This window comes from Balaenoptera borealis (genome assembly GCF_965194805.1).
Source record: "Balaenoptera borealis genome assembly, chromosome: 17".
NCBI classification, from domain to species: domain Eukaryota; kingdom Metazoa; phylum Chordata; class Mammalia; order Artiodactyla; family Balaenopteridae; genus Balaenoptera; species Balaenoptera borealis.
The window spans coordinates 27,964,050-27,988,357 of record NC_138876.1 but is presented as its reverse complement, the minus strand read 5'-3'; the positions used below and the strand labels follow the sequence as shown (position 1 = coordinate 27,988,357).

Here is a 24,308-nt window from a genome sequence, read left to right as displayed (position 1 = left end):
AAGATTTGTCTCCTCCCACTTTCAGGCACTGTTACAGAGATATATACCTACTCTGAGCATGAAGGCAGGGAAATGATTACATAGCTTCATTTCTAATATAGTCAAATTTGATATAATCAAGTAAATTATAAATTCAGTACCTCAAGGAGCTTAAAAGCTTGAGAACCACTGATTTAGATACTTTCTAAATGTATTTCCTTCCTCTATAAACTCTGATCCTATTCTTAATATCTTTTTGAAAGAATTAGTATACTGAATACATGCCATTTCTACTACCTTTCTTAGTGACATTAACCTAAAAGAATTATTTCCTGTTTGTACTTCCTCTGCTTACTGTCTCAGTGAGTTTATGTCACAAATATTCTTTTCAGCTGTTTCATTCTCATGTTTTAAGCAGTAAATGACGAATACCACCTGATCTGCAAAATTCACTGTAATTTTTTAAAAACATCCTATCATCTTTTGATTGTTCAAGGCTATATTTAATTTGATCTCTATAGATCAGTGTTGTCTGGAAGTAATAAAATGCAAGGCAAATACATAATTTTAAGTTTTCTAGCAGCCACATTAAAAAGTAAAGAGAAATGGGATGTATTCATTTTAATAAATGTATTTTACTTAACCAAACATAACCAATTATCATTTCAACATGAACATTCATATAAAGTCATTATTAATAATATATTTCACATTCTTTTTTTCATGCTAAGTTTTCAAAATCTGGTTGTGTATTTTACACTTACAGCACATTTCAAACAAACTAGCCACATTTCAAGTGCTCAAAAGCTATGTGGCTAGTGACTAATATTTTGGATAATACAGCTCTAGATAAAAGCAAAAATAATTCATCTTCAACTGTATCTAAATTCTGATTTCAGTTTTACACCTCAGTGATCACATCTTATTACTTTTCTTCTTAGCTTCTGAAATTTAATATTTCTCTTTTATTCTGCTGCTACATATATTCATTTAACATTTTACTTTCCAAATGCCAAATTCTAACCCTAATTTACATTTCTTTCAGGGAATTTTTTATTTTGGAAAATCTGTCATTTACAATATAGAGTTCTGACCTTTTTGTTACAGTATTTTTTTTTTCTTCTAAATTAAGGACATATACTGACCTTTCCATGTACAGGTAATTTCCAATTGTCCAAAGTCATGACAAATGAAATCAAGAAGATAAATCTGAAGTAAACATTGCAGAAAGGAGTACAAATTACCCATATAGTACTATCTGATGCCTAAAATGGATGTACCACTGAATATCCACAATATTGGAGCCTCCTTCATTCCCTTCCCCAATGACATGCCAACTGGTATCCTCTTAGGTACACCAAGAAACTATTTTTGAACAAGCTACATTTGACCAGACAGACCTTGACTTTCATACAATACACTGACTTACCAAATCTGTCTTTTTTATTTTTACTTTTTAAATTATTATTATTTTTTTGGCCGCACCGCACAACATGTGGGATCTTAGTTCCCCGACCAGGGATCGAACCTGTGCCCCCTTCAATGGACCTCCAGGGAAGTCCCCAAATCTGTCTTCAGAAAGAAGATGGACTTAGTACTTAATTGTTGTTCCAGTTATTACCATTCCACTTATTCCCAAACATCAATGTTTATTACATTTTTACTTCACTGAATCTTTGCCTATATTCATAAAAAAATGACTAATGATAGAAAAATCAAAGTGCTTATCATTATAAAAAGAAACTTTGGCCTCAGATTTAACTCAATTGAGATACTGGTTCAAGATAGCAATATAGAAAGATACTGAACTCACCTCCTCCCATGAAGGAGGGGCAAGCATCTAATTCAACACACATCTAGGAGCCTACTGAAACATACTTCAGGGAGAGGAAGTAAGTGCCATCTTTTGCACTCTTCCTCTGCCTCACTTCAGAGCACCAGTAGTCTCCCAGAGGGAACCTTGTACACACATCTAGTGCCCCAGTTTTCACATCTGGTGCTCTGGTTTTTGTGGCTTCTGCCCAGGGGATGCTCACAGATTGCCTGGTTCTGGTAGCCAGTAGGGCTTGCATTCCTGGTGCCATGGGACTATAGCAATTAGAGACAGTTCCTGGCTGACTACCACTACAGGGCTCAACGGAGATGGCAGACCGAAACACACCCCCAGTCTTTCTGTGAAAAAACCCTCTCTGCTTGTCCTAAAGCTTCAGAGTAGTGGTAGGCTTCTGGTGTGACACATACCTAGAGGCCTACTGAGGTGCTGCTCTCTGTGGACAGAGGCCAGTGATTGCCATCTTTGCACATTCCCTCTGCCTTACTCTAAGTCACTGGTATCTCCAGGAAAGGAGCTTGCATACTCATCTGGTGCCCCAATTTTTGCGACTGTCGTCCAGGGTATACCTCTAGATCATCTGGCTCTGGTGGACAGTGGGACTGACTTATGTTTGCGATCCCACAGGACTGTACATATTTGTGTACTTCAAAACCTGATGCCTGAGGGTCTGGCTTCCAACCAGCCTGAATTCAGGTGCTGACTGAGATCGTCCATTTTGGGACACTAACAGGTCTTGGCACACCCTCAACTACTGGGAGCCAAAAAGAAAAAAAGCTGCTTGGACAATCACAAAGTCTGAGAGGCAACTAAGAACTAGGGGCAGAGTTGAACAATAAGGTTCATCTCCTATATAAGACCATGTCTTTAACAGGGAGAGATGGCTATTTTATTTAACGGATAGAAACCAACACAGCAAGTCAAGGAAAATGAAGAAACAGAGGAATATCTTTCAAAGGAAGCAATAAGATAAAACCTCACAAAGAGACGTTAATGAAACAGAGATAAGTGATTTAACTGATAAAGAGTTCAAAATAATGGTCATAAAGATGCCCACTGAGCTTGGGAGAAGAATGAACAAAGTGAGAACTTCAACAAAGCTTAGAAAAATATAAGAGAGTATATATTTATATAAGTATATAAGAAGTATCAACTTCTTCCTCTAAGGAGCTAGAGGCCTCAGAGAATAAGATGTTTCCACCACTCCACCAGGGTCAGCCAGATCTGGTTTGGCACTGCCTGTGACTAAGGTTAAATTTACTAAATTCCAGGATTTAGTCAGCAGATGGGGCTTTTGTACCCTAATTTGTAAATAATAAATGTTTTATTTTGGCCCCCTTCTGTTACTCCTTGGTTTTAATTTTTAGTATGCTTAAACATAGCAAATAAAGAGAAGTACCATTAACTAGACGCCTCTCAGTGACCAACAGTAAACTACTTGATCAATACTACTTAGTAGTGCTATACTAAAATGAACTGAAATTCTCGGAGAAGCTAAGCTTAAACAATAACATTTTACGACATCTAAGATCAGGTGTCTTCTCTATAAAAGTTAGGCAGGAAACAGTACCTAAAAGTTATAGCTCCTAAGACTATAACTTTAGGAAGAAAGGCCAGATTCTTCAAGAATAAATAATCTACAGTTAGTCAGATTGAAGAGTCTTTCATCAGTCACACTTAAGAGTGATTTTCTAAAATCTAACCCAAGGCAGTAAGAGTAATTGTGTAATGGCTCTTCACTCACAATTAAGGGAGTTATCTGTGGGATTATGTCAGAACTAAACAATATCTAAGAAGCAAAATGCCTAAAAACATCTAACGACTTTGATCATCTGGGCTTTGGATCAATGCCCAGATTGCATAAAATAATATGACCAAGAACTTTGTTTACTCTTCACTTAGAGGAGTGATTGACAAAGAAGGGAAACATAAAAGTGTATGCAAATTTCTTGAGATCCAAGATGCACCTGAAACAATTTTTATTTCTATGACTGTTACCAAGAGATCAGTCTAAAAATATGTTTTTAAGCAGTTATCCGAATCAGAACCTTTGGTGGGTGTTAGGTACACTGTGGTAAGCAAAATGTCATCTCTGTGCTTTTTAGAAATTATTGGAGTTAGTTAGTTATAGGAGAGCAAAGCAGATGCAGAAATTAATCATAAGAGTAAGTAATTTTGGTACAAGCTTGAATGACACCTCTTTCTACCCACTGGTCTTATGCCATCCCACCTCATTTGTCTAAATAGGTATAATCAAAGAAATGCTCATTTTTATAACACCTTTGAGTATTGTAATACCCAGCCATTAGTTTAAAAAATGTTAAGTATCCAAAAAAAGTTAGGAAAGGACAGTGAGTGAGAGGGAAGTTAGATATTAAGTTGTTATATATTACAGGCACAACTACACATAGAAAAACTGCACAGAAAAAAAGCCCACTGAAAGATATCAATATGCAGTAGTGCCAAACATACAACATTGTTTAATTAGGGATGATGGTATAAAAAGATGGTTACTTTAGGGAGTGAAGAAATTTACGTCACAGCCAGTAACTGACAATCAAGCTGTCTTTGCAAAATAGTATTTAGTCAATCAATTATCATCTCATCTGAATAACTTTTATTTATTCACAAATTTTTAGAAATATCATTATCAAGAACTTACCACATGAGTAGTTTTTAATGTACTGCCATCAAATCTGCATAAACTGGAGCTCTCTTCAAAGAAAATATCACATTCTTCTAACTCTTGAGCATTACAAGGAGGTTTACCTTTATCTGGATTTGGATTCTTAGACCATAAAAGAAAATAAATAACAACAAGAGAATGAATTTCTTCATACTCAACGATGTTAAGATTACAGCAATAATTAAACATTAAATTTCAGACTCATGACCAATAAAAACTTAAAAACAGACACAAAAAAGATAGAATGATGGAATCAGCAGAAAAAGATATGAAAACAGCTATTATAAACTTGTTCTATATACTCAGAGATGTAAAGAAAAACAAACACATTGAGAAATATGGAAGATATAAAAAAGAATTAAACTGAAATTCTAGATATGAAAATACAATATCTGAAATGGAAAACACAATATTTAGATGGGATTGACAGCTGATTAGACATTGCAGAAGAAAAGACAACCAGTGAGTTGGAGTCTATCTAAAATGTAACAGTCTATCTAAAATAGTAATAGAGTCTATCTAAAAATGAAGCACAGAGAAGACAAAAAATAAAAACACACACAAAAGATGAGAACCCTAGTGACCTGTGGAACAATATCAAATGGTCTAACATATGAGTATTTGGAAGAATGCAAGAAGAATGGAAAAAATTTTGAAGAAATAATGGCAATTTTTTTTCACATTTGATGAAAACTATAATCCTACAGATTAAAGAAGGTCAAAGAACCCCAAGCATAGCAAACATTAAGAAAAAAAAAAAAAACACAGCAAGTCACATTACAATGAAATTGCTGAAAATGAGAAAAATGAAATTATTCTCTAAGTAATAAAGAGAAAATCTTAAAAGTGGCTACAGGAGGGAAAAATCACATTACTGACAGAGGAACAAAATTACAAATGACAGCTGACTTCTCATCAGAAACTACACAAGCCAGAAAACAATGGAGTATATTTGAAGTTCTGAAAGGGAAAAAAACCCTGTCAGCACTGACTTACACCCTTAACAAAAACAGCTTTAAAAGAAGGAAGACATGTATTTTTGCAGACAAGGAAGACATGTATTTCTGCAGACAAACACAAGCTGAAAGAATTTATCCAGCAGAACTACATTGCAAGAAATGACAAAAGAAGTTCTTCAGCCAGGAAAAAAATGACACCAGATAGCAATCTGAATCAACACAAAGAAATGTAAAAAAGAGGAAATGACAAATATTTGGATCAATATAAGGCTTTTTCACCCTGCATTTTTAATCTCTTTAAAAGAAAACTGACTGACTAAAGTTAAAATGATAACATATCATGAAGTTTATAACATAGAAATAAAACGACAAAAATAACACAAAGGATGGAATGGAAATATACTGTAAAGTTCTTAACTTATGAGTTAAGTGATATATTTTGAGGATAGATGGTGATAAGGTGAAGGTGTATACTATAAACTCTAGAACCACTAAACACACACACAAATATCTACCCAAACAAAAACACAGAGGTATAGTTAAAGATATGCCAAAAGTAGAGATAAATGGAATCGTTAAAGTAATTTTAATATGTTCACTGTTTGAATGTAAAAATCACTGTTTGGTCTTATATCCCTCAAAGAGTAAAAAAGGATCACTTAAATGATAAATTATACATTCACATGCATATAACAGAAATACAATTCTATAACAACTGATAAAATGTCCACACAACTAGTTTGCCAAAATGCAGTCATGTTACTGAGAACCTAATGAAAGGACCAGAGAGTCTGTGAAACTAAATGTCCGGAAGTTACAGACATTTTCAAATCTGTCCATTTTCCAGCTGGGATATGGAGCCAGCTAGCTGTGGTTGTCTTCTCCTTTCTAAGTATCAATGAAACAATTCTGGTTGCAGCGGCTGGCTGAGAAGGCAATTCCAGCAATTAGCTGGGGCCATTTTGTCACAGTGTCTCAAGAAGATATATACATCCAGCAGAAAAGAAAGCACCCTCCCCACTCCTCCCTCCCTTCTCCTTTCAATTATCCATATGTTAGAGATGGGAGGGCAAAAATTAAAAGCTAAGGACTATCAAAGCAGCCAGTACTTAACAGGACGAGATTACAGAGAAAAAGGAATAGCAAGGAGAACCCAAGACTATGCTGCTTTCCTAGAGTTATCTGCTATTTCAAGCTGAGCTGAAAAAGACGAGTGGGAAGCAGAGGATAAGGGGCTAAAGAGCTGAGTTTTGATAATTATCAAAGTGCTTGGGAGACAAAAATTAGAGATCAAGGCCCACACAGGAGGAGAAACCCTGGTAAACATTCCAGACTTTCAGTTGAGATTCATGAAAAGTTCCACCCTAGGAGTAAGAACAAACAAAGAATAAACCAGCCATGCAAAAAACTGAAATCCAGCATCAAATCAAATCAATCAATAACAGGATTAAGAAAACAGGCAGAAAATTTTGGGGATGCAGCTAATGTAGTATTTAGAAGGAAGTGTATAGCATTACATGCTTTCATTAGAAAAGGAGAAAGGTCAAAAATCAATCATCTAAGCTTTCACCTTCAAAAAAGACCAAAATAAATCTAAAGCAAGCAAAAGAGAGAAATAAATGTAATAATAGAAATGAATGAAATTGGAAACTGAAAAAAAAGGAAAAATAAAGTCAATAGAAACAGATGCCCCAAATAATCCTGTAACTATTAAAGAAATTAAATTCATGGTTTAAAACCTTCAAAAAAGAAAACTCCAGTCCAGATAGTTTCACTGGCAACGTCTATCAAACATTAAAGAAGATATAATGCCAAGTCTACACAATCTCTTCCAGAAATAGAAGATAGCAACACTTCCCTACTCATTTTATGAACTCAGCATTACCCAGATACCAAAAGTAAATAAAGACAGTAAAAAGACAAAACAAAACAAAAACTATAGGCCCCAATATTGCTCACAAACATAAACGTAAAACTCTTCAATAACATATTAGTAAACCAAACCAGTGATATGTAAAAAAGAATAATACATCATGACCATCATGATAAATACTCTTAGCATACTAGGAATAGAAGGAAATTTCCTCAAAGTGATAAAAAGAATCCATCATACTTAATAGTGAAAATTCAGTCTTTTCCCCAAGATCATGAATAAGGCAAGAATATTTGCTTTCACTATTCACCATTCCTATTTTACAGTGGATTAGAGGTTCTAATCAATGCAGTAAGGCAAGAAAAAGTATAAAGATCTGAAAAACACAAAACTGCCTTCAGTTAGAGATGACAAGATTCTGTTTTTTATTTTAAAAGTAACAAACACACTAGTGTTTAGGCATATATAACTTACTCATATATATGAATATTCATTTGAAATCATCAAGTTTAAAAGACAGTTAGTAGCAATTATCTACAATCTCAAAACAAACCCCCACTACTATCACTATAATTATATCCCCAGAGCCCTATCACAATAAATACTTGCTGAATATTGAATGAACACAGAGCAATGCAGTCTGCATGGCTTATAACAAGAGGGCTATGAAATCGAAGTTCTATAGTCATACATATGAATTCCAGTGATTCTTGAAATTTTCCATTATTCTAGAAAATGTGAAACTTGGTTTCTCCATTTTGGTCATGTTTTCTTTTGTCAGAGACGTCTACTTTCAATATTCTAATCTTTCCTTTCTACCTTAGGATGCAACTAACCCTACAGTATAAATACTTCTTTATATAATCTTCCTCATAGCTATAATTCCAGATGACAATAAATCAGACATTTTAAATTTGCTGATATGTTTTGGTAAAGGAACATAACTGAAGTTCTGGTGTATTGCTGTATTTGTTCAAATTCTTAACATTATCTTAAATGTTATCAGAGTAGGAACATACTCAACAGAAATCTCATAGTTGTATGTTTTATATGTATACACACACACACACACACACACACACACACACACACACACACACACACAAACACCCCTTGTGATATTCTAAGAGCACCCAGTAAATTTCAATGACTACACGTAGATTATTAGCAAGGTAGGGGGTAAAATCATAATTTTTGTCCCTGTCAGCTTTGGTCAGTCAATTCTTCTAAAAGAGAATATAGATATACACCAAGATAGAGCTGACACTTGAACAACATGGGTTTGAACTGGAAAGGTCCACTTAAAATACATACTATAGAAATATGTAATACCCAATGGCTGAATCTGAGGATGTGGAGCAGTAGATACAGAGGACCAACTGTAAAGTTACACTTGGATTTCTGAGTGCACGAGGGTTGGTCCCCTAACCACTGCACTGTTCAAGTGTCAACTATATATCTCTTTTTTTCTCTCTCTGTACATATATTGAGAGAGACATATATACATACAACCATACATGCACACCCACCCTATATGTACAACATGCCCACACACATATATATATTCACACAGTATAAAGAATAAATATCAGAATTTTAAGCCATATTCAAACACTAGTCAGTTAATACCTAATCTGTCTCTTACATTAGCAAAAGCAAAATAATGTTTGAAAAACATGGTATAATCCTCACATAACATACTTCTGGATCCTTGGGAAGTCACACTGCTATTGCAATTGCTTACCAGTTCATCAGAGGTCAAATGCATCAAACGTTCAGCTATTGCAGCACATTGGGCTGAGTCTCTAATAAATTCCCCCTGTTTATCACCGACCACTAGCTCTGGCCATGTCAGTCCTTCATTCTTCTTAATCAAGGAAATCTCCAAGCTAGAAGTTTAAGATGAGAAAAGTAATGTTACATTAAGCAACTATACAAATTATACAACCAATACCAAACAGAAGAATCTTCCACAGAAATTACCCCTCTGATGTCCAGAGGATGTTTTACCAAAAATCATGTTCATTTTCATTCTGCATATGATGGAAAACCTATCGTCCAAGGGTAAACAATATAGATTTAATAGACAAGAAGGTACCACTGGAGTGATTGGAAAGAGTAAGACCACTCAGAAAGTACTGCTGCAGTTCAGGTGTGCTGTGTGTTACCAATCTTCAGTAATAGAAAAATGCAAGCAGCATGAATCTATGAGCTATTTCACTGGGGAATGGGGGTGGGGGTGGGCACATAAAGTTAACTGGAAAGGGCCTATAACTAAAGGTACCTCTTTGTGTGTGGAGCCAACAATTACCTTCATTATCACAAACTAGTAGCCATAATATATTATTAACCTAAATATCAGGAAGGTTAGTTAAATCAATAAAAAAGGACCCATCGGGGAACACTAAGATTAAGGACTGATGCAGCAGAAAAGGGAGAGAGAGCTGAGTCAGGGCAGACTGTGGACATGGGATAGGGAGTTGCCCATGTGCCTCTTGAATAGGAAAGGAAATCCAGGTAAGCTGGCTGTTGCTATATAATACAGAGAAAAGTGGAGTTGGTGGTAGCTGTTTCACAGCAAAGCAACCTTTTCCATGTGCCATCTCTGGAACACGTGGGCCATACTAACCCATGCCCTGGAACACAACTGCAAGGAAACAATTGCAACAACACGATAGTAACTATTATCGTAATTATCAAATAGAACATGCAAACTTATCAGATATTCTTTTTCAAGGCTATTATCACTACCTCATGAATTAATTACAGTACTTTAAAATTTTCTAAAACTTCCTGTATTTTAAGAGACTACACAAAATAATATCTCTCTTATGTAATGAGTTCCTATCATTAGCATTAAAAACTACCACCATGGTCAATAATGCCCAGATTTAGTTACATTTTCTAAGGAGAAAGCTAATCTTGAATGATGATGAAGATAATAATGATGATAATAAAAATAATGACAACAGCTTATACTTACCTAATGCTTACGGTAAACTAGGTACTATCTTAAGCACTTTACATGTTTTAACTCATTTATTGCTCATCACAAACAAATTAAGTACTATTATCATCTCCATTTTACAAGTAAGAAAAGAAAGCACTGAGAGGTTAAGTAACTTGCCAAGGTCACAAGCTAGTAAAGCAGTCTGGCTCCAAGTCCATGTTCTTCACTACTGCACTATTCTGCCTCTCTGAAAAAATATATGTAAATAACTATTAAAGAACTTGTACCTAGTGACCAGAATGCATAAATACTGTTCTTAGTTGCTACCTAAAGAAGTTAGAGTTCATACAGTTTTAGTTATAAAGAATTTATGAACCATCATTAAATTGGCATATCTAGTCAATGTTACTCTTTTAGCACAAATGCATTTCTACATTTTAAAACTAGAATCACATCCTACCATCCAAGCAAAAAGGAACACATAGCCCCATACATAATGAACTACAGATTAGTTAACAAATCCTTCCAAAGCTAAAAGGAACATTAACTACTGAAAATGAGATGAATAATATAATCAAGTACAAAAAAATCATGTGTTTTTAAACAAATGATACCACCTACACAGCACTGTAATTATCTTTTGTAACATAAAATAGTAATCAAGCACCTCAAATTTAATGAAAAAAGAATACTGGTCTATACTCATGTGTTAAATGCTGAAACTATTTGCATAAGGTCCAGCTCTTCTCCTAAACCTTGGCTGGGTTACTGCTTGATGACTTATATTTAGCAGTATGTTCCAGCTGGTTTGCCAATTTAAAAATGCTATCCTCGAGCAGAAGCAAGAAAAACTACAATCCTGCAACCTGTGGACCAAAAACCACAGTTACAAAAAGATAGACAAGATGAAAAGGCAGAGGGCTATGTACCAGATGAAGGAACAAGAAAAAACCCCAGAAAAACAACTAAATGAAGTGGAGATAGGCAACCTTCTAGAAAAAGAATTCAGAATAATGATAGTGAAGATGATCCAGGACCTCGGAATAAGAATGGAGGCAAAGATTGAGAAGATGCAAGAAATGATTAACAAAGACCTAGAAGAATTAAAGAACAAACAAACAGAGATGACCAATACAATAACTGAAATGAAAACTACACTAGAAGGAATCAATAGCAGAATAACTGAGGCAGAAGAACGGATAAGTGACCTGGAAGACAGAATGGTGGAATTCACTGCTGCGGAACAGAATAAAGAAAAAAGAATGAAAAGAAATGAAGACAGCTTAAGAGACCTCTGGGACAACATTAAACGCAACAACATTCGCATTATAGGGGTCCCAGAAGGAGAAGAGAGAGAGAAAGGACCAGAGAAAATATTTGAAGAGATTATAGTCGAAAACTTCCCTAACATGGGAAAGGAAATAGCCACCCAAGTCCAGGAAGCACAGAGAGCCCCATACAGGATAAAACCAAGGAGAAACACGCTGAGACACATAGTAATCAAAGTGGCAAAAAATAAAGACAAAGAAAAATTATTGAAAGCAGCAAGGGAAAAATGACAAATAACATACAAGGGAACTCCCATAAGGTTAACAGCTGATTTCTCAGCAGAAACTCTACAAGCCAGAAGGGAGTGGCATGATATACTTAAAGTGATGAAAGGGAAGAACCTACAACCAAGATTACTCTACCCAGCAAGGATCTCATTTAGATTTGATGGAGAAATCAAAAGCTTTACAGACAAGCAAAAGCTAAGAGAATTCAGCACCACCAAACCAGCTCTACAACAAATGCTAAAGGAACTTCTCTAAGTGGGAAACACAAGAGAAGAAAAGGACCTACAAAAACAAACCCAAAACAATTAAGAAAATGGTCATAGGAACATACATATCGATAATCACCTTAAACGTGAATGGATTAAATGCCCCAACCAAAAGACATAGACTGGCTGAATGGATACAAAAACAAGACCCATATATATGCTGTCTACAAGAGACCCACTTCAGACCTAGGGACACATACAGACTGAAAGGGAGGGGATAGAAAAAGATATTCCATGCAAATGGAAATCAAAAGAAAGCTGGAGTAGCTATACTCATATCAGATAAAATAGACTTTAAAATAAAGAATGTTACAAGAGACAAGGAAGGACACTACATAATGATCAAGGGATCAATCCAAGAAGAAGATATAACAATTATAAATATATATGCACCCAACATAGGAGCACCTCAATACATAAGGCAACTGCTAACAGCTATAAAAGAGGAAATCGACAGTAACACAATAATAGTGGGGGACGTTAACACCTCACTTACACCAATGGACAGATCATCCAAAATGAAAATGAATAAGGAAACAGAAGCTTTAAATGACACAACAGACCAGTTACATTTAATTGATATATATAGGACATTCCATCCAAAAACAGCAGATTACACGTTCTTCTCAAGTGCGCACGGAACATTCTCCAGGATAGATCACATCTTGGGTCACAAATCAAGCCTCAGTAAATTTAAGAAAATTGAAATCATATCAAGCATCTTTTCTGACCACAACGCTATGAGATTAGAAATGAATTACAGGGAAAACAACGTAAAAAATACAAACACATGGAGGCTAAACAATACGTTACTAAATAACCAAGAGATCACTGAAGAAATCAGAGAGGAAATCAAAAAATACCTAGAGACAAATGACAATGAAAACACGACGACCCAAAACCTATGGGATGCAGCAAAAGCAGTTCTAAGAGGGAAGTTTATAGCTATACAAGCCTATCTCAAGAAACAAGAAAAATCTCAAGTAAACAATCTAACCTTACACCTAAAGAAACTAGAGAAAGAAGAACAAACAAAACCCAAAGTTAGCAGAAGGAAAGAAATCATAAAGATCAGAGCAGAAATAAATGAAATAGAAACAAAGAAAACAATAGTAAAGATCAATAAAACTAAAAGCTGGTTCTTTGAGAAGATAAACAAAATTGATAAGCCATTAGCCAGACTCATCAAGAAAAAGAGGGAGAGGACTCAAATCAATAATATTAGAAATGAAAAAGGAGAAGTTACAACAGACACCGCAGAAATACAAAGCATCCTAAGAGACTACTACAAGCAACTTTATGCCAATAAAATGGACAACCTGGAAGAAATGGACAAATTCTTAGAAAGGTATAACCTTCCAAGACTGAACCAGGAAGAAACAGAAAATATGAACAGACCAATCACAAGTAATGAAATTGAAACTGTGATTAAAAATATTCCAACAAACAAAAGTCCAGGACCAGATGGCTTCACAGGTGAATTCTATCAAACATTTAAAGAAGAGCTAACACCTATCCTTCTCAAACTCTTCCAAAAAATTGCAGAGGAAGGAACACTCCCAAACTCATTCTATGAGGCCACTATCACCCTGATACCAAAACCAGACAAAGACACTACAAAAAAAGAAAATTACAGACCAATATCACTGATGAATATAGATGCAAAAATCCTCAACAAAATACTAGCAAACAGAATCCAACAACACATTAAAAGGATCATACACCACGATCAAGTGGGATTTATCCCAGGGATGCAAGGATTCTTCAATATACGCAAATCAATCAATGTGATACACCATATTAACAAATTGAAGAATAAAAACCATATGATCATCTCAACAGATGCAGAAAAAGCTTTTGACAAAATTCAACACCCATTTATGATAAAAACTCTCCAGAAAGTGGGCATAGAGGAACCTACCTCAACATAATAAAGGCCATATATGACAAACCCACAGCAAACATCATTCTCAATGGTGAAAAACTGAAAGCATTTCCTCTAAGATCAGGAACGAGACAAGGATGTCCACTCTCACCACTATTATTCAACATAGTTCTGGAAGTCCTAGCCACGGCAATCAGAGAAGAAAAAGAAATAAAAGGAATACAAATTGGAAAAGAAGAAGTAAAACTGTCACTGTTTGCAGATGACATGATACTATACATAGAGAATCCTAAAACTGCCACCAGAAAACTGCTAGAGCTAATCAATGAATATGGTAAAGTTGCAGGATACAAAATGAATGCACAGAAATCTCTTGCATTCCTATACACTAATGATGAAAAATCTGAAAGAGAAATTATGGAAACACTCCCATTTACCATTGCAACAAAAAGAATAAAATACCTAGGAATAAACCTACCTAGGGAGACAAAAGACCTGTATGCAGAAAACTATTAAGACACTGATGAAAGAAATTAAAGATGATACCAACAGATGGAGAGATATACCATGTTCATGGATTGGAAGAATCAACATTGTGAAAATGAGTATACTACCCAAAGCAATCTACAGATTCAATGCAATCCCTATCAAATTACCAATGGCATTTTTTATGGAGCTAGAACAAATCATCTTAAAATTTGTATGGAGTCACAAAAGACCCCGAATAGCCAAAGCAGTCTTTAGGGGAAAAAATGGAGCTGGAGGAATCAGACTCCCTGACTTCAGACTATACTACAAAGCTACAGTAATGAAGACAATATGGTACTGGCACAAAAACAGAAACATAGATCAATGGAACAAGATAGAAAGCCCAGAGATTAACCCACGCACCTATGGTCAACTAATCTATGACAAAGGAGGCAAAGATATACAATGGAGAAAAGACAGTCTCTTCAATAAGTGGTGCTGGGAAAACTGGACAGCTACATGTAAAAGAATGAAATTAGAATCCTCCCTAACACCATACACAAAAATAAACTCAAAATGGATTAGAGACCTAAATATAAGACTGGACACTATAAAACTCTTAGAGGAAAACATAGGAAGAACACTCTTTGACATAAATCACAGCAAGACCTTTTTTGATCCACCTCCTAGAGTAATGGAAATAAAAACAAAAATAAACAAATGGGACCTAATGAAACTTCAAAGCTTTTACACAGCAAAGGAAACCATAAACAAGACGAAAAGACAACCCTCAGAATGGGAGAAAATATTTGCAAACGAATCAACGGACAAAGGATTAATCTCCAAAATATATAAACAGCTCATTCAGCTCTATATTAAAGAAACAAACACCCCAATCCAAAAATGGGCAGAAGACCTAAATAGACATTTCTCCAAAGAAGACATACAGACGGCCACGAAGCACATGAAAAGATGCTCAACATCACTAATTATTAGAGAAATGCAAATCAAAACTACAATGAGGTATCACCTCACTCCTGTTAGAATGGGCATCATCAGAAAATCTACAAACAATAAATGCTGGAGAGGGTGTGGAGAAAAGGGAACCCTCTTGCACTGTTGGTGGGAATGTAAATTGATACAGCCACTATGGAGAACAATATGGAGGTTCCTTAAAAAACTAAAAATAGAATTACCATATGACCCAGCAATCCCACTACTGAGCATATACCCAGAGAAAACCATAATTCAAAGACACATGCACCCCAATGTTCATTGCAGCGCTATTTACAATAGCCAGGTCATGGAAGCAACCTAAATGCCCATCAACAGACGAATGGATAAAGAAGTTGTGGTACATATATCCAATGGAATATTACTCAGCCATAAAAAGGAACGAAATTGAGTCATTTGTTGAGAAGTGGATGGATCTAGAGACTGTCATACAGAGTGAAGTAAGTCAGAAAGAGAAAAACAAATATCGTATATTAATGCATGTATGTGGAACCTAGAAAAATGGTACAGATGAGCCGGTTTGCAGGGCAGAAGTTGAGACACAGATGTAGAGAATGGACATATGGACACCAAGGGGGGAAAACTGCGGTGGGGTGGGGATGGTGGTGTGCTGAATTGGGCGATTGGGATTGACATGTATACACTGATGTGTATAAAATTGATGCCTAATAAGAACCTGCAGTATAAAAAAACAAACAAACAAAACTAATACTAAACTTTCATTGGGTTATTTGTATGGAAATATGTTAATATAAATGTTTCAGACATTACATGAAATTTCTAAAAATCTTATATTTGTATTTGTATGGAAATATGTATGGAAATATGTTAATATAAATGTTTCAGACATTACATGAAATTTCTAAAACTCTTACATGTTCTGGTATAATGTTATAAGTAATAATCCTAGTTATTACTTTAAAATGTATATCTCAGAAATAACTAATTTTCTTGTCAACTGCATTATTATGAACTTTCATCAAATCTTTAACTGTGGTCATTTTTAAGTCTTTTCTCATTTACAGACAGTTCTGGGTGTACTCTGATGCTTTTGCAAATATGTTCCTATAAAAGGCTTTCATCTTCAAGAAATTCATGGAAAAGACTCTGACAAGTACAGGTTTCTGGTAACTGACTGTACTGCTGAACTGAATGAATAAGCATTTTCAAAACTCTAATGAAAAACTGATGAACTCGTAAAAGTGCTAACAAAAGATCAAGGTGAAAAAAAAAATTTAATTACATGGGACTGAGTGAACTGATGAGGATGAGTATAATTTTTGTAACTTTCTGTCTGAATTTAAAAAAAATAAAATCCCACAAGGACTCAGAGGCAAAGAATATAGAAATCAATTTTCACTGCAAAGTAAAGGAGCTGTTACAGTGGAGGATTACTGGACTGAATGTCAATATTATGACATAGTATGAGTGTGTTTCAGGTTTGGTAATTGCAATCATTGTTGCTTTTGTTGTGGTCATCCATGTACAATGCTTCGTGTCAGTCTATTTATCTCTTGTAAAAATAAAATACAGTGTGTGTGTGTGAAAAAAAAAAATGCTATCCTCATCTCTCACACACACTAGTAAGATATATTTAAATAGAATATAGGGAAATATAAAATATTTTTGAAAGAACCTTTCAGATATTGAGTTTTTAAAATAATACATTAAAAAGTATAACGAAGTCACCAAATTTCTCCATTAATAAAATGATTTCAGGGTATCTGCTTAATTTAAAAACAATTTTGAACTCGATATATATTTCTTAGACTCGCAGAATTCAGAGTCACATCAAGACTCACATGGATGGGTAAAATACCACTAACCAAGAATTATATTTAATAAAAATATCTAATTTTAACCCATTTCTGACAAAATTTGACCATTTTAAAAATTAAGTGCCTAATACCATTCATTAACCATCACTGAATTCAATAATTACTAAGACTTGATCTAAAATGAAAGAGACTAATTTTATTAATCCAAATGATTAGGGAATGAAGTATCTGGAACAACAGATTTACAAAGAGGAATGGTAGTTGGGACAGAGGATTATAGTCTTATAAGGCACAACCTTTGTTTACCTTTTATTTACATATTCTTTTTACTGAGGTGTAATTTACAGATGAAAGTCATACATTTTAAGTGTAGAATTCATTGTTTGACAAATGCATACACCCGTATAACCCAATAAAGATACTGAAACATCCAGGAAGTTCCCTTGTGCATTTTTCCAGTCAATCCTCCTGCACCCTAGAGGTAACCACGGTTCTGATTTGTATCACCATAGATTAGTTCTGCCAGTTCTAGAACTTCACTTATGTGAAATTGCACAGGGCATACTTTTTGTCTCTGGCTTCTTTCAGTCCACGTAACGTTTTTGAGGTTCATTCATGTTATGTCTATCAGTAGTTCACTGCTTTTTATTGCAGAGTAGCATTCCACTAATTGGCAAATTAAAGTTAATAGAAAAAAATTATTTCTATTAAAAAGTTTAAAAAGCACAAATTTAAATAAATGACCACTTTCACCTATTTATTATTATTATTATTGTTTCTGTTATTATTATTATTATTGTATCCAGAGCTGGTAATGAAAAGCACTGCAGTATAATGTAAACAATAACTATAATAGTATCTTTAATCTTAACTACAGTAATTCCATTTTTAATCTATCTTAAGAAAAATAATCAGCAATACTGATGGACCTATTGTAGTATTCCCCTATGATGTAACCACTGCAGAAAGTATAAAAAGAAAAGAAGAAAAAAGTGAAATAATAAAAAATAAAATTTTAAATATAAATAAAACTATAAAAATACCTATTATTCTCTTTAATTATCCATGTACTGCTTTCATGATCAATAGATGAATAGAGATTTCCTTCCAAAAACCTCTGACCCTTCAGCACAACGTTGACATGATCAGGCAAAAACTGTATTTGAATGTCTTCCTTAGTACAGTCTTCTGGAAGCGATACTGTTACTGTCAAATCATCTTCAGTTTGTTGCCAGTAATACAGAGGTTCTTTTAGGAAAAGAAAAATGCATTATGTAATTAAAAAATCTGAGACTAGATCATACAAAAGAACACCTATCTTAGCATATTTTCTAGTGATCGTCTCACAAAAAAATAATTATAAACAAACACACAGAGATCACCATGGGGAATTTTCACTCAAAGAGTTGTAGCAATTTACTTGACATTTTCCTGTTCCAGGATTACCTCATGCTCCAAGAGATACACATTCATAAAGTACAAATCATAGCAACTCTTTCATCCCCATTCCTTCTCTCCCTGCCTCTCAGTATCCCTACTTCTCCCTCTTCCTCTTATACACGCACACACGCGCGCACACACACACACACACACACACACACACAGTGGATTCCGAGTTCAAAAGAATACCAAATATGTCAAAAACTCCTGTCTGAAACTTTCACCACAGCCTTGATTTGCCAATGCTGGGGCAATACAGTAACTCTGTGATACAGGAGACTACTGTTACTTGGTGGGATACATGTCCACACAAAAATAAAAGATATTTTCCTTATAAAGGTATTGGCTATTCTACCTCATTCACAACATGAAAGCAATTTCATAGCAAATTCAAGGGCTGTCAGTATATTTTGTCTAAGTTCCCAATAAAAGAATCCTCCCTTCATCACCTTCTCTATCTCCTCAGCTTGTCTCCTAAAAAGCTATCTACTAAAGAAACACTTTTGGACCCATCAAACCATCACCACAGAAGTAGGAAAATAGGGCTTAAATGCAAAATGAATAAATATTTGCTTAATGGCATCCATAAACATTAATCTGTCTATCCACTCATCAGAAAGGAATATAACAGAGATGTTAGGAACTAGTGCTCCAGAGTTGGCTGGTCCACGGTCTGACTCCTGGTTCAACCATTTAATAATTCTGATACACAACTATACCTCTAATCCTCATTTTCCTAATCTGTAAAATAGTGTAACAGAATATTACACTCCTCTTAGGACTGACTGGTGACATTTAAATGAGTTAATGCATGTAAAACATTTAATATCAATTCTGTTGGCTAAATATATTATAAACTCTCACTAAATGTGGGTTATTATTCTTTTATTTTCGTGTGGTTTTATGTTAAAACTTGGGGGGGTACTTGATATGCTGAAAGATATAGCATAAGCATGGTGTGTCTCCTGGAAGGGTAACCTTTATCTGATATTAAAATTTTTCTTTTAACAAATATGATAATATAGAAATAAATATAAAACATGCGGGCTTCCCTGGTGGCGCAGCAGTTAAGAATCCGCCTGCCAATGCAGGGGACACAAGTTTGAGCCCTGGTCCGGGGGGATCCCACATGCCGCAGAGCAACTGGGCCCATGCACCGCAACTGCTGAGCCTGCACGCTGGAGCCTGCGAGCCACAACTGCTGAAGCTCACGCGCCTGGAGCCCGTGCTCCGCAACGGGAGAAGCCACCGCAATGAGAAGCCCGCACACCACAAAGAGGAGTGGCCCCTGCTCACCACAACTAGAGAAAAGCCCATGCTCAGCAACAGAAGACCCAACGCAGCCAAAAATAAAATAAATTAAAATTAAAAAAAAAAGCATGAATTTTTAGGACAAAATTGTTACTTCGGGGTAATATCTAACTTGCATCACATTCCTTTAAGTCTCAGATCCTCTATCTTTTGCCTTTAGAAGTACTTTTAATAAAAACTTACTGAAAAAGCTTGAAATATAGCTTAAAAGACATACTATAAGCTCTCTAAGGTAAGAAATGTTTTACTCATCCCTCGTCTCCCACAAACATTAACAAGGCAGTTTATACATAATAATCATGCAATATATAATTTCTGCCAGATATGGGGATGGGAGGAACCTGCAAAATCACATGAGCTTTTAGTATAAATTAAGGCCATGGACATAGACTAAAGAGAAAGCCAGAATTTTCTTACTCCCCTCTCCACCAAAACTATACAAACACCTAAATAATTTTTTCCATTGTTGGTTGTTTTGAGTACCTTTCTATATCTCTAGAGATTGTATTAGGTCTTTCAAAGGAAATATCATTATTTATAATATCATGACAATATCAAATAGGTAATAGATAATATCAGTCTTCTTGAAGTTTATAGAAAATGAAACCAGCATACTCAAAAGAGTGCTTAAAAGAAAGCATACTAATTAACAAACTATGCATAATTTTTAAAAATTAGAACAATTTTCCTTTCTTGTTGTGAAAGTCCAATGATAAAATAAATACAGAAGAAATTTCCCAAGAGAAAGTGGGTACAAGAAAGGGCTATTTATTAGAAAGGAAACAGAAAAATGGAAGGGACTTGTGGATTACACTAAAAGGGAAAAACGAATTCAGGAGGAATTCAAAATATAGTGTGAGATGTCAACAAAAGAAACACTGGACTAGTGGCTAGTGATTTAAACACATGGTGTGTCCCAACTAGCCTGCAAATCTGTCTTGGAACCACATGGTCCTAGCTACTAGGCAGACTGGTTCTAAGGATTAAGGCAGTCTTTCATTCTTCCACAACCGCTCACCAAAGGAGTTCTAAAGGGCATGTGGTCTAGAGATATGGATAGCTGCTCCGGCTAAGCTTTAGGAGAGTTTAACATTATAATTAAGATAAAATAGTAGAATTTATTCAGAAAGAGATCTTACATAAAAACATCACAAGACGCTAAATAAAACGCTACCAAGCACAACCCTTATAATTGGAGGTGTACATGTTTATAAACCTGGAGAAAATATTTTTCAAACATTTATTACATATTCAAATATTATATAACATATAAATTAAGTATTTGAAAAGTATTTTTAAATACTTTTCAAAGGATTCATTTTTTAAACTATAAAAGTATATAAATATATACTAAACTAATTTTTATTTTAAATAATTAAGTTGTTAAAGTAATAAAAAGGGTAGATTCAAAGAGTAATATATATAATTGTTAAATATTGTGAAAATCTCTGTTAAGTAAAATATACTAGTCCCTGGCTATAAATACCAGAAATATAAACAGTAATGATTATAGAAAAATGTTTTCTTGAATACTTTTAAAGAATATGTACTCTTTGTATACAAATATAAATTTCTCCTGAAAGACCTTTTTACTCTTTTCATTCTAAAACAACCTTCATTAATTCACTCATGCATTCATGAATGAATTCAACACTGAGAAAACTTAGTCAGTGATTCTACCCCCAAGGAACCTTCTTTCAGTTTAGTATGAAAGATAAGAACATGTAATTAGGACACCTATAATGAACAGAGGTTAGCTTATTTTTAAAAATTATTATTGACAATACTAACATGCTGGATTTTCAAACACCAACAACAAGTAGACATTAGTATTTGTTTATTCATTCAATAAGTATTTATTAAATATCTAATCAGGTAAGATAATATATAGGTTTTAAAAACATTTTTGGTAATTACAAAAGTATTAACTTGAACAGTTCACACTACTTAGGTGGTATATTTCATAAAAGACCATTCTGGGAAATATAAAGGAAAATAAAGAAAAATTAAGCACCTATCTTGACCTGGTAAAACTCATAACCTAGCTGGGAGGACAAATCAGATATATTTTACACAGGAGCTCTATGGATATTCGAAGTAAAATTACCTTTGATTTTCTCTGACATGTCTTCATCCTTACTTTCTTCAAGATTTTGACCAACTTGAACAAATGTAAAGGACTTGTAAGAGACAATCATTAGACCATTCCCATCAGGCTCAATAGCGGCATAATGGGGCACTGACTTTCCATGGAGAATATTACGCTTAGTAATTTCATATTTTCTTTTATCTGTAAGAAAATAAAGCATTTTAGAACAAAAAAATTACAAATAAAAAACTATATAATAAAAATATTTGAATATATTTGTATATTAATTCTAATTTAAACTAAATATTTTAAATGTACTATTAAAAAGTACGCTATTAGCTACATTTTTTAAAAAGGATAAAAAAAATTTACAACCTAATATTCTGTAAATAAATCCCTATTTTAAAATACTGGGTTTGCACCTCCTAGAGAAATGGAAATAAAAACAAAAATAAACAAATGGGACCTAATGAAACTTAAAAGCTTTTGCACAGCAAAGGAAACCATAAACAAGACGAAAAGACAACCCTCAGAATGGGAGAAAATATTTGCTAATGAAGCAACTGACAAAGGATTAATCTCCAAGATTTACAAGCAGCTCATGCAGCTCAATATTAAAAAAACAAACAACCCAATCCAAAAATGGGCAGAAGACCTAAATAGACATTTCTCCAAAGAAGATATACAGATTGCCAACAAACACATGAAAGGATGCTCAACATCACTAATCATTAGAGAAATGCAAATCAAAACTACAATGAGGTATCACTTCACACCAGTCAGAATGGCCATCATCAAAAAATCTAGAAACAATAAATGCTGGAGAGGGTGTGGAGAAAAGGGAACCCTCTTGCACTGTTGGTGGGACTATAAATTGATACAGCCACTATGGAGAACAGTATGGAGGTTCCTTAAAAAACTAAAAACAGAACTACCATACGACCCAGCAATCCCACTACTGGGCATATACCCTGAGAAAACCATAATTCAAAAAGAGTCATGTACCACAATGTTCACTGCAGCTCTGTTTACAACAGCCAGGACATGGAAGCAACCTAAGTGTCCACTGACACATGAATGGATAAAGAAGATGGGGCACATATATACAATGGAATATTACTCAGCCATAAAAAGAAATGAAACTGAGTTATTTGTAGTGATGTGGATGGACCTAAAGTCTGTCATACCGAGTGAAGTAAGTCAGAAAGAGAAAAACAAATACCATATGCTAACACATATATATGGAATCAAAAAAAAATGGTTCTCATGAACCTAGGGGCAGGACAGGAATAAAGATGCAGATGTAGAGACTGGACTTGAGGACATGGGGAGGAGGAAGGGTAAGCTGGGACGAAGTGAGAGAGTGGCATGGACATATATATACTACCAAATGTGAAATAGATAGCTAGTGGGAAGCAGCCGCATAGCACAGGGAGATCAGCTTGGTGCTTTGTGACCACCTAGAGGGGTGGGATAGGGAGGGTGGGAGGGAGATGCAAGAGGGAGGAGATATGGGGATATATGTATATGTATAGCTGATTCACTTTGCTATAAAGCAGAAACTAGCACACCACTGTAAAGCAATTATACTCCAATAAAGATGTTAAAAAAAAATACTGGGTCTGATGAAATATGTTCTAGATTGTGGTGTCCAATGTGGTAGCCACTAGCCAGAGTAGCTATTTAATTAAAATTAAGTAAAATTTGAAATTCAATTCCTCAGTCACACTAGCCACACTTCAAGTGCTCAAAAGCCACACATGGATAGCTGCTATCACACTGAGTGGCTCACATATAAACACGTCCATTTCGGAAAAATTTCTATTGGAGAGCAGTGCTCTAAATCCTAAAAGTGACTGACTTACCTGAAACATCAACCTCTGAAAAATCTACCCGTTCCTTGACTACAGCCTGTCTACTTTCTCAGCCAGTATATGATAAGTGTCTTCTGAAAAAAGCTACAAACTGATGAAACCAGAAAAAGTGTGGTGTGGACTATTTTCTTCCCATTCTAGCTACTGATAAGGGGTTTTCTTAAAACGAAATATGTTTATGGTAGAAATGATTTTTTACATATTCAGATATAGATCTATCTGCCTACTATACTCAAATATAAATAATTGTACTTAGAATTTTTAAGATATGAACAATTAACTGTATTCTGAAAGTTTCTGGTAAATTAACTGAATTTATCCTATGAAAATAAGGGTTTTTTGTTTTTGT

General features: G+C 34.7%; 1 protein-coding gene across 3 annotated transcripts in view; it reads right to left on the bottom strand.

The window, feature by feature from the left end:
- The window catches only part of NUDCD1 (NudC domain containing 1), a 93,338-nt gene that overhangs the window by 32,909 nt on the left and 36,121 nt on the right, over positions 1-24,308 (bottom strand). For 2 of the 3 annotated variants that reach the window (XM_082364340.1, XM_082364342.1), the window contains 4 exons: positions 22,104-22,286; positions 18,289-18,493; positions 9,073-9,217; positions 4,473-4,598 (listed from right to left, as the gene is read on the bottom strand). In XM_082364340.1, coding sequence (XP_082220466.1) covers positions 4,473-4,598; positions 9,073-9,217; positions 18,289-18,493; positions 22,104-22,286 — 659 coding nt within the window. The remainder of the gene's footprint in view (positions 1-4,472; positions 4,599-9,072; positions 9,218-18,288; positions 18,494-22,103; positions 22,287-24,308) is intronic. The other variant, XM_082364341.1, reaches the window with a different exon arrangement.